The 11,300-nt window shown below is 32.5% G+C and overlaps 1 protein-coding gene across 1 annotated transcript; it reads right to left on the minus strand.

The window, feature by feature from the left end:
- Positions 1 to 329: 329 nt before the first annotated feature.
- LOC106073174 (protein lifeguard 4-like) lies at positions 330 to 8,137 on the minus strand. The gene is made up of 7 exons (XM_013233663.2): positions 7,974 to 8,137; positions 5,829 to 5,937; positions 4,428 to 4,533; positions 4,155 to 4,188; positions 3,839 to 3,956; positions 2,775 to 2,820; positions 330 to 1,654 (listed from the first exon to the last, which is right to left on the minus strand). Exons 1-7 carry the CDS (start codon positions 8,104 to 8,106, stop codon positions 1,454 to 1,456), a joined length of 747 nt encoding a protein of 248 aa, XP_013089117.1. The 5' UTR covers positions 8,107 to 8,137; the 3' UTR covers positions 330 to 1,453.
- Between the last annotated feature and the right edge of the window lie 3,163 nt (positions 8,138 to 11,300).

The raw sequence follows: 11,300 nt of genomic DNA on the forward strand, positions 1-11,300 counted from the left end.
TGTCAATCCTTAATGTTCACTTTGATATTAATAAATTAAAAATGAACAGAAGTTTAATTCTGAAATATTGGTAATAAAAAAAAACTGGATTATTTATGTTTTAGATTTTTTTAAACATTAACCAGCAAAGGTCCCAGAAATAATTTTCATGAGAACAGCACAAAACACCAGGCCAATAAAACAATCCATGTTAACATTGTGAAAAATGACCAAACTGACATATAATTGATTTTGTTGAAGTGTCTGCATCAAAAAATATCATCGGCTCTATAAATTCATATAAACAGCAATAGTGACGAATACAAAACTCACTAAAAAATAATTCTCACTGTAGTCAAACAAATTTTATTTTAGTTGGTTCTTTACAGCATTGTTTCTGCAAAAGCCACAATCCCATCACATGTTAAGAATAAATATTTGACAAAACAAAACATTAAGTAAGAAACCTTTTTTTCTCATGGAAAACATTATGCTCAGTAGAGTTAAATAGTCCCTGGTGAATTGGTTAATGCTGTACCATGTCTGATTTACAAAACAACAGCAGAAATAGAATGAACTATTATACAGATTTATCCTCCTTCGTCTTCTGATGATTTAAAATATTAATGACAAAAACTTAGAATAATTCAAAAAGTCAGCACATAATTTAAAAAAAATAAATAAATTCTAAGCTTGAAAGCATTCTCTTGGTTTCTTACTTGAACTGGAAAAAATGATACACAATTCAAAAAATAAAGTATACAAGTTTAAGTGTGAAAGACTTCAACAAACAACCAAACTATGGAAGTAAAAAAAAAATATTTTCTGATTCCTGAACCCCAACCACTATAGGCAACACAATAAACCTGTAATCACATTTTCAAACTGAAAACTATTAAAATTATACAAGTCATAATCACCCAGGCGAATAATTTTTAAGTCATAAAAATATTTTTAAATTATAGATTTTTATGTTAGGTTTCACTGGAAGAACAAAGCCCAGCAATAAAGTAATAAGTTATGCAATTCTGAATTAAATACTGTGTCAACATTTAAAAAAAAATACAACAAAAAATAAGATATGTGTTTGTTTTTCCTATTAAAAATCTTCATAAAAACATTATTGGTTAATCTCTAAAATATATTTCAATGTTTCAATTTCATGGAGATAAAGATTTAATGTAAAAATATACAAGATGACCTATTTCAAGGTACTTTGACCTTGCCTTGACAAAATAAATCAATCAAGTTTTTTTGTCTTCTATTATGTTCCCTAATCTATCATTACACAAATATATTTCAACCAAAAATAAATAAAAAATATGTGTAGAAATATATTGATATATTAATGAGATAGTATTTACATTACTTGGGAGTACAAAGCATGAGTGAGCTACATAGCAACAAAATCAGTTGGGTATTGTCTGAATAACAAGTGTTTCAATCCAGTGGAGACGGAACACAAACCTTAGCTTTACTTACGCTCTCCAAGGAGACGCAAAATGTAAAGAAACAAATTTAGGATATCCAAATAGAGGTTAATGGCTGCCATTATATATTCCTCTGGGGACAACTTGGCCATCAGCAGGTGGGTGTCCACAACAATAAAGACACAGAACAATGCTGCCCCAATCAGACTGATACCAAAGTGAAGGGCAGGAATGGGAAAGAACACCTGAAAAAAAAAGATGATCAGAATAAACCTGACTTTCTCTTACTAAGATCAAAGTTATTTTTTAAACTAACTTTATAATTGTCATAATTTTACTATGATGTAAAGATGCTCATAGTTAAATAATCACAGTCAGTTACCAACAAAGTTTTTGCAACTCTACAACCTAGAACTATACAACCTTTCTCAGATAATAAATTCAAAAGTGGACAAACACCAAAATGCACAACGTGTATCATCAACATTTGAAAGGACATTCTGACAAGTCGATTAAAGAAACTTTCAATAACCAAACACACAGGGACAGACAAAAAGACATTAGTTAAATAGAGAAACTTTCAATAACACAATAACTAAACATGGAGAGACAGACAATAAACATTTTGACAAGTCAACTAGAGAAATTTTCAATGACCAAACACTGAAAGACAAACAAAAGGACATTGAGGAAATCAGCATTCTTAGTAATTTATAACAACATTTTACAACATGACATCTGATTAGCACTTGCTTAGTACTGCATGGTTTTATTTAGCAGACATAATGTAACTCCTTGTGAAGAAATGAAAGCTGAGCTGGTTTGGTCTTATGGTAAGACATGACTCACTATCCAAAAATCACCCTTCTGGGGTACAATGGAGAGAGACAAAAAAAGGATCATCTAAAGATAATCTGGCTGGACAATGTAAAAGAATGGACCGGCTTCTTTACATCCTCTACAATGTATACAAATGATCTTATCTGGTAAGTGCTGTGTCCAGCCAAATGTCAAAATCAAGACACTCAATGCAAAGAAAACTTCACATCTTTCAAGCTAAGATAGTAAATAATTAGCCTAGTTTGCAGGCGAGCTTCAAGCCTTCAGCCCAATTTTCAAATCTGATAGCATGATTTAATTCTACTGATACATACTATTAACATTATACATAATAAGCTTCACAAAAATTGTTTTTAACGAAGACAAACAAAAAAAGTGATACACCTAAAATGATATAGTTAGACTTTAGTTAAATACTAAGACTTTTTAAAAGACTACATTTATTTTATGAAGTTTCACTGAAATGATTAATATTGCTATGATTTCTGAAATGATTCCAAAGAGATGGAGTATCACGATAATTACCTGTATAAGGGAAGCCAAGACTAATGCATAAAGGCACATCACAGCTCTGAAAAAAATATACAAATATAAAAAAAACAAAAGACAAAAATATACTCTACAATAGAAGCATGTAGAACTAAATATTTATTCAATACTATTCATTCTCATTCTAATATCTAGTCCTCTATATTTATTAAGAATACCAGCTGTTAAATAGGATGATTCCACCCCCATAAACAACCAAGAACATCTGATAAAAGGAGCATATAACTAATGATGAGGTTTGTCATTGACCTGTTGGAACTTTTTCTTGAGTTTAGATTTGTAAGAAACATAATGAGATTCAACTCTAATTAAAACTATTATGGTGCAAGAGACAGATAATAAAAGATGGGCAGATGATTGACAAACTGACTGGTCTTAACACCACCCATTCCCAGAGGACCAAAACTAAATGTTTAAAGTTTTGAGAGTCATCAGTAGAATAGACACAAAACATAGAGCTATTAGGTTTTATCATTAGACAAACAAACAAAGGCCCTATCTTTATTGTATATCTCTAAACAGAAAAACACTGATACATTAATATATAGAAAATTTAGAGAGTAGACATCAGTTGAAATTTACAGCTTAATGATTCTTTATTGGAAATCTTAATGTCATGTTCCCTATTCAACTCATGCTGTATTGCCTTCCAGTCAGGGGCTGGTGGTTCATGTTTTTGTAAGGACTTCACTTTATTTCGCTATATTCAAATTCAAAAGTTGTGTCCCTTTTACATAAGCAACATGTCTGTATCATTTAAAGAAATAGTGGGAAAAGATAAATTTTAAAAAAATTCCAGATATCTAATTTGGAATAAGATTCTAAGAATGAAAAAAAAAATTGAAATTGATATTTCACATCAGATACCCCAAAAGTCAAAATAATCTACAAGACGTGATGTGACAAAATGGTAAATGTTTATTCATCTATACCTTTTTTTTTTTTTTTTAAACATTAGCTCAGTAACCATAGATCAACATATTGTAACAAATCTAAAAAATTAAAAAAAATAAAATAATAATAATAAATAAAAAACTTACGGTGCATGCCAAGAGGTAAAATCTTTTTTACTCTGCAATGTGTAGATAGTCAAACCAACAGTTAATCCAATTGTTAAAAGAAAAGCTTGAATAACTGAGGGCACTTTGTAGAATGTTACTGACAAACAAATATAGAGATCAAATCAGTGAAACTGTGTAACATTTTCATGAAAAAAAAATTTATTAACATTGTTCTAAACTACAACATAATAACAGTCACTGTATTCATTTTAAAAGGAAATTTATTTTTTATATGACTAACATAAATGAAAGCTCTAGTCAGACTCAGTAAAAAGGTATTTATATCTGTACATACCTACCACACCAATGGCATAGGACTCCATCAATGTCTGCAGTAAAAAAAAAATTAATATTCAAAACAAAGAAAGGGATACTTACAATGTCTTTGACAGATAATGATTTTTTGTTAGTACAAGGAGAAATATGAACATTGAACATTAGACTGGTTATATTGGACTGTGCATGCACTGTTAAGTAAATGTTTTTAATTGAGAGAAACCTCTTTAGCACTGTCAATAATTCACTACACTGAATTTTAGCCATGAGATCTAGTGCAAATGTTACTCACAAAAAGTCCAAGAAGGATGTAATTTGTTGGTGTTTCATGCCTCTTCCACATCAGAGCAAGTAAAATTCCAAAAGTAGCGAAAATACTGATAGTCAGCATCCAGTGGCTGAAAATAGTCAAGTCATCTTGAAACTGTGGGTTATTAAACTATCAAGCAAAATTGATATCTACATAGCTTTGTGAGAGTATAAGAACTGGTATAACAAGAACACATTTTTAACTTCCAAATCTAAAGTAATGTCACAACTGCTTGTACCATGCTACAATTTAGCTATATGTATAGATCATAGATCTAAGGAGGAAGTGTTTCTTAAACTTTAACTAGTGATGCCCACAAAACTAAAAAGTTAACTCTTTATCTCCGTAATTATTTACCACATTCTGGTGGAATCAACGTTGGTATCGTCAGTTAGGAGAGAAAGAGTTAATGTTCCTTCCATGCCCAACCCCACCAGTTTGTGAGTCTGGAAGAGTGCTGCAATCTACCCCCCAACTGTGTTCAGGATGGAATACCACGCACTAGGCAAAAGTCTAAGTGTAAAAGTCTACAGCATACTATTTCTCCTAGTAAGAAGAAGGAGCGGCTATCAAATCAATTTGAACTACAGGCCAATTGTATTTCCAACACTCGTGCCACGAGCAACATGACCAAAAAAGGTACAAAAATGAAATTTAATTGAATTAAAACAATATATTAAGAAATTATGGATCTAGTACATTAATTAATAGGATATTTTATCTGAAAGTTATCTTTTTTTTTACGCTTTGGAAAATGGATTCAGTTCTCTAATTAAAATGTGAGCAACATTATAGCTGGCTAGCCAACAACTCTTTTTCTTGTTTCCCTACTTTGGTAAATATTTTCATTGATCCTCCAATCTCAAGGCATAGTTTAAAAATATTTATTCGCTGCTCAAACCAAGAATGCAGTCATATTTGTTTTATAATGCAATTTATATATGTTGTTCTTTTTTAAAACAGCCACATTTTTTTTACAAATCAAAAATATTATTATGTTCCATATAAAAGTAAAGATCCGTTCACTTTTACTGGTAGATTCTAAATATATTGAGTCCACTTGTAGTTTCTTCGGTTCTCCCATTTCATAAAGGTACAAATTGGAGTAAAAGTGAGGCCCCTAATGTAGGTAAAATTCATATTTCAACCTTTTTTTTTAATTTTCAGACTGGCTGGGGGATTTTCTACACTTTGTGCTGACATTTCGGCAGGCTGGATGGAACCACCTCTCTGGCCAGATCTGGACTGTTGGTATCACTGGGCTAGATCATTATAAAATCATCTACGTCTGGCAGTGATTATAAATAGATCTATGAACATTCTTGGCTCATTTTCAAAAAAAAATTCACAGGCAAACATTTTATTTAAACATTTTAAACTTACTTGGTTTGAACAAAGTCTTGTAGCGTGTCACTAAGCATGAAGATGCCAGACATCAATGTGGTGACAATCAGCTGGGCAGTCAGGATTCCATAAACTTTTCGCATAAAGCCTGTTTAAAAAAAACAAAAAAACATATTATTGAAACAAATTATTCTGGTTATCTCCCTCTTGTCATAGATCAATTATTTTATTTTAATAATCTCAAAACTCTTATGTTGGAGGGTGCATTTATTTTGGTCATCTCAGTCTTTGGCATTGGTCAATGTATTTTATTTTGGTCATCTCTGTCTTTGGCATTGGTCAATGTATTCATTTTGGCCACATCTATCTTTAGTGTTGGACAGTGAATTTCTTATCTAGTCTTACACTTACACAGTGCTTCTTAACAGAAGATTTAATTACATCCTATGGGTATCAATGTATCAATCAAGTCATGCATGGTAATTAGAGACTTAAACTCTGCTATCATTTGTTTTCAGGGCTGATTCAGGCAATCCATTCTAAGCTCTAATGGCAAAAGGGAAGAAGGAGCATATGTATGAATTAGCCCTAGCATTTGGAATAAGAAATGTGACATAACCTTTGGGTCTCTCAGTATTTTGTTAGGTTGTGTGTTTGTAAAAAAAAATATGTAAATTATGGTTTAATGTTTTATGAACATTATTGCTACTTTACTTTTTAATCTTCTGTCCTGAAATATATAGAACTGTAACTTTAGTGATTTTACTTGGTGTTATTCTTGTCAAATATGAATATATGCATTTGTAATAATTCTCTATTTTTCTATTTTGAGTGAGTCTGATGTGAATGTATATTTTGGTTTTCTATAGTTATAATGTTTGCTTGGAACAATGCACTAATTCTAAGACAAATTTCCTTATGGATAATAAAGATTATTATTATTATTAATTGTATCTGTTCTAGTTTCGTTAAAATGTATTCTTGAGTTGGGGGTCCCAAACAGAAGTTGCATATTATAATAATTGGTATTTTATAACCAAGGTTAAATGGCAAATTTTAGTTTTATGTTTATGTTTGATTTGTAAAAACTTATTTTAATTAATCACAATGCTTTGTAAGTTTGATTTTTTAATAATTTCATGGATATATAGGGATTTCATAACTTTTCATTTATTATAACACCTAGGTATTGTTGAGGGGAGTGACATATAGGCAATGTATATAAACAAAATCTCACACAGATCTAATACACTGTTGTTTTTTAAATTTTAGATGTGAAGAATTTAGTGTCTTATTTATTAAAAGTTTCTAGATCTAAATAATATGTCAAATGTCAATAACTGGAATAACTCATATTTGAAAACATTTATTGGAGAGTTTCCTTTTTGATTTGCTTAATTTATTTTATAATTATTTTGGTCATCTCTGTCTTTGGCATATATGTCATGATCAGATATATGTCGATGTATTTGTCTGTACAATACAACACTGACAGCAGGAGAGTTACAGTAGAGTAGATCTAGTCTAGTTCTAGGATTAGATCAAATGTAACTTTTGACAATGAGTTTAAAACTGAAGACTTATAAAACAGTGACTACTCACTACTGTCGTATGAGTTACACTGAGTACTGATGACTGTCAGTGATCAGTGTCACCGCTGACATATATTAAAAGTATAGTATAGTGAAGTATAGTCACTAGTTGTGTAACTGTAAGTTAAGTTAGTTATTGACTCAGTAGTGAACTGTAACTGTAGTGTGACTGTAACTGTAGTGTGACTTAATAGACTAAGTGAAGTATACTGTATAGTAGATTTAAGTAGATCTATATAATTTTTATAATATACTCAATTCATAGTCAATAAAAGACAATATTGAATATAGAGTCGAGATAAGTCACTTAAACTTAAGTGGCAATACATTAATAACTTGAATAAGTGAAGTCACATAGAATTAAGAATAGAATTGAATCATAGATCTAACTAAATGATAGAATAGTTCAATAGATTAATTAGATTCATATTCTGAATATTCATACTCAATGTAACTCATAGTCTAAGTCTAAGTCTGAGTCATAGATCAGATTTAAGTTTAAGATTATCATTTATCATTTATTTTTATTGTGTGTAGTAACAGAATGTTGTATTGGAAGTGAATGAAAGCAAAGGCAAACATTTTTTAGTACCCATTCGTATATAAATGTGGGCTGATGCCACATTCGATCCGTACATGAAATCATCAATAATACCACCAGCTCCATTTTGTTTATGCGAAAAACTTGGAGCTGACAATCCGATGTTTTGCTTAGTGGTCGCCATTTTTTTTCCTGTTGGTCACTTTTCACTAGTGCCAGTTATCAAAGAAAAAGAAAAGCCAAATTCAAATAAAATATTATTTATCAGACTAGACTCTATATATTATTTAAAAGAAATTTTTTCCCCCGATCATTATCATTTCTCAGTAACTGCAGCTCAAAAAATATCGAAGTGATCGTTAGTTTGCTCGAAATATAGATCTAGATATCTAGAATTAGAATCTAGACCTATAGTGACTCAGTCTAGTTTCTAATCTAGATCTAAAAATCTAAATCTAAGTGATAAATGACAATGCGTTGTAAGAAACCTTTGACCCTTGCCCTAGGCCTAGGTCTAGACTAGATTCTAGATCTAAAATGTAAACAGTGTTCTCATTAGACGATTAGTCTAGATCTGAGTAGACTAACTATCTCTAGATCTAGATCTAGAACTAGACGAGATTGATAGTGGACTGACTCATCAAATCTACGTCTAGATTCTAGATAGATTTATATTTAAATTTATATACATTATTATAGATAGTGCCTGAGAGAGAGATGGCCTTTATAATACCTCCAGAAATTCTATTGAAACAAAGTTTACGGTAAACATTTTTTTTTTTAAATCTGTTAAAAAAAAAAAAATTAAATTGTGCAAAATTTAAGCTTAAACTTCATTGTTCTCCAATCAAGGCCAAGACCAAAAATTAATATGTAGACTATTCCCTTACTTCATCATCACCTTGGAAATTAACACGAAAATACTCCATAACACCACCTTTCGCAAATGTCCAAAACAAACCCAATATTATAGTAGGCCTATACAATATACTCAATATACTATATACTTGACTAGACAGAACAGCTTCGACTATTGAACTGTCATCAAGATGTTTCCTAGTTCAAACCCTGGCAGCTACCAATCCCGGACATCTTGCTGGAGGTCTGGACTAGGACGTAGGCTTATAATATAAACTTCATTTCTGAAGGAACATCAGCATTTCAATATTCCATAACCCTCTAACCCAGTGGTTCTCAACCTTTTAAGCCTGGCGACCCCTTTTTACAATTTCCCACTCTGCCGCGACCCTCCTCCCCACACACACATACAGCAATAGAAGAATAGACAAAAACAATCCATATTTTCGATGGTCTTAGCCGACCCCTGGCAAATCGTCATTCGACCCACAAGGGGGTCGCGACCCACAGGTTGAGAACCCCTGCTCTAACCCAACCTTTTATTCAGAGCTATCATTGGTAATTGAAACTGATAACCTATATCTTTACAAGATTTATGTTCTTATAAATTTTTCAATTGTATTACTGTTATGAATTGTAGTTTCATAGGCCAATAGTTCAAATCATGGACCTACAATTTTTCGCAACAGCTTATGCACAAGGTTTGGACACAGAGTGAAATTATCCACAGTTAGTTCGACACCAATGTACAGAGCAGCTGTGTGCACCAAGCTTGCTGAGCCATTGGTTGTTAGAGAATTCCCTGTGCCAGCAACACTGAAGGAAACTGAGGTAATCAAAAATATATTGCCAATTAATTTTTAAATGTTATAAGTTCATAGAAATTAAGTGGATTAAGGAACTTAGATAGATACCAGATGGTGGCGCACTTGTAATAGTTCCTGACTCAAATTGGAATTAAAAGTTCTAAGACTACGCTCTCCTGGGGGGACTTGGTTTTCTCTATGGATTTTCCTTGACCTCAACCTTATAATGCCTGCTAAATGTCTGTACTTCACCTGCTATGAGGACATTTATTAGGTTTCCTTTAGTAGGGGCTTGTTAGCCTTGGCTGGCCATTCACCTAGGAGAAGGAAAACTCCAAAGCTTTGCTGCTTTGTGGTTATACCCAATCATGGTAAAGGCTTCAGGAGCTGGCCATGAGGCAGCTTGTTGCACAGAGTGAAACAACCTGGCAGAGGTTGCAACACTTTTGGTTCTAAATTGTATTGGTTATTTGCCATTCTTTTGGACACATCGGCGCCATGGAGATAGGGGAGCTGCTGTTTGGACGACATTGTTCTGACCATAACTAATGCCCAGGCTAAGTTAGTTGCCCTATGAGATGAGCCATAGCCGTTACATGGCTGAAGGAGGCCAACTAACCTTCAGGAAAGTTTTGTTATATCTATAAATGCTCACACATGTTTGTGGTTATTAAATAATTGGAAAATCTAGTTGGTTATTTTATTTCACTGTATTGCAGGTACTTGTTGCAACTCATGCTTGCGGTGTAAACTTTGCTGACATTTTAACATGTAAAGGTCTCTACCAGGAAAGACGTAGGACACCATTCACACCAGGTTAGGAGAATGCACAAATAAAATTCATGTCAAGTTTTCATTACTGATTTACCACAAGTTGGAATCTATATATTGTCTTTCATTAATCAATCTATTAAAGTATCAACTTTGATTCTTATCCCAAGGTGGTGAAATAGCTGGAAAAGTTTTGGCCGTTGGCTCAAAAGTTCATGGTATAAAGTCAGGTGACAGAGTATTTGTTCTAGCTTTTGGTAAAACATCTGGCGGTGCAGCAGAGATATGTCTGGCTGACATGGCTGTAAGTGTTTATTTATAAAACACTTTCAGTTTTAACTTACTGTTTAAAATTTCACATGTAATGTTTATTATTATGATAGCTTTTATATAGCGCTACTTTCATGCTTATAGCATGCTCAGAGCACTTTTGGTCCAATCTCATTTGTGGACCAATTGGGGGGAGGGGGGGGGGGTATCTAGGAGTTTGTTTTTTCTGTGCTGCCTTTAGGCGCTCAGTAAACACAACTCTGCCAGAGTCGGGTGTCGAACTTCGAGCCCCCTTCTAGGTAGCCAAGCCAAGTTCAAGCGCACTTGGCCTCTTGACCACGCTTCCCACATGTTTAAGAGAAACTGTGCCATGATCATATATTTTGTGTGCTATTGTATAAATTGTTTGCTGTAATAATGTATTGTTATGTGTAATGCACAACTGTAAAACAAATCTCCTCATGGAAAATAAAGATTATTAATAATATTTTTTGCATACAAATTTAACTTATCTCTCCTTTATTTTTTTATTTTTTTTTTGATGCTTATAGTCTGTGTTCCCTGTGCCAGACAACTTGAACTTGGTGGAGGCTGCATCTCTCATTGTTTCCTATAGTACTAGTTTAATGGCTCTAACAATGAAGGCAAATTTAAAGAAAGGGTAATTATTCAT

This window comes from Biomphalaria glabrata, chromosome 4 (assembly GCF_947242115.1).
Source record: "Biomphalaria glabrata chromosome 4, xgBioGlab47.1, whole genome shotgun sequence".
Taxonomy (NCBI): Eukaryota; Metazoa; Mollusca; class Gastropoda; family Planorbidae; genus Biomphalaria; species Biomphalaria glabrata.

Bases quoted from the DNA above. Each gene is read 5' to 3' on its own strand.
- LOC106073174 (XM_013233663.2), bottom strand. From the start codon at position 8,106: ATGGCGACCACTAAGCAAAACATCGGATTGTCAGCTCCAAGTTTTTCG. The intron at 3,957-4,154 runs GTATGTACAGAT...TTTGTTTGTCAG, and splicing joins CTATGCCATTGGTGTGGTAG to TAACATTCTACAAAGTGCCC. The intron at 2,821-3,838 runs GTAAGTTTTTTA...TATTTTTTTCAG, and splicing joins TTTACCTCTTGGCATGCACC to AGCTGTGATGTGCCTTTATG.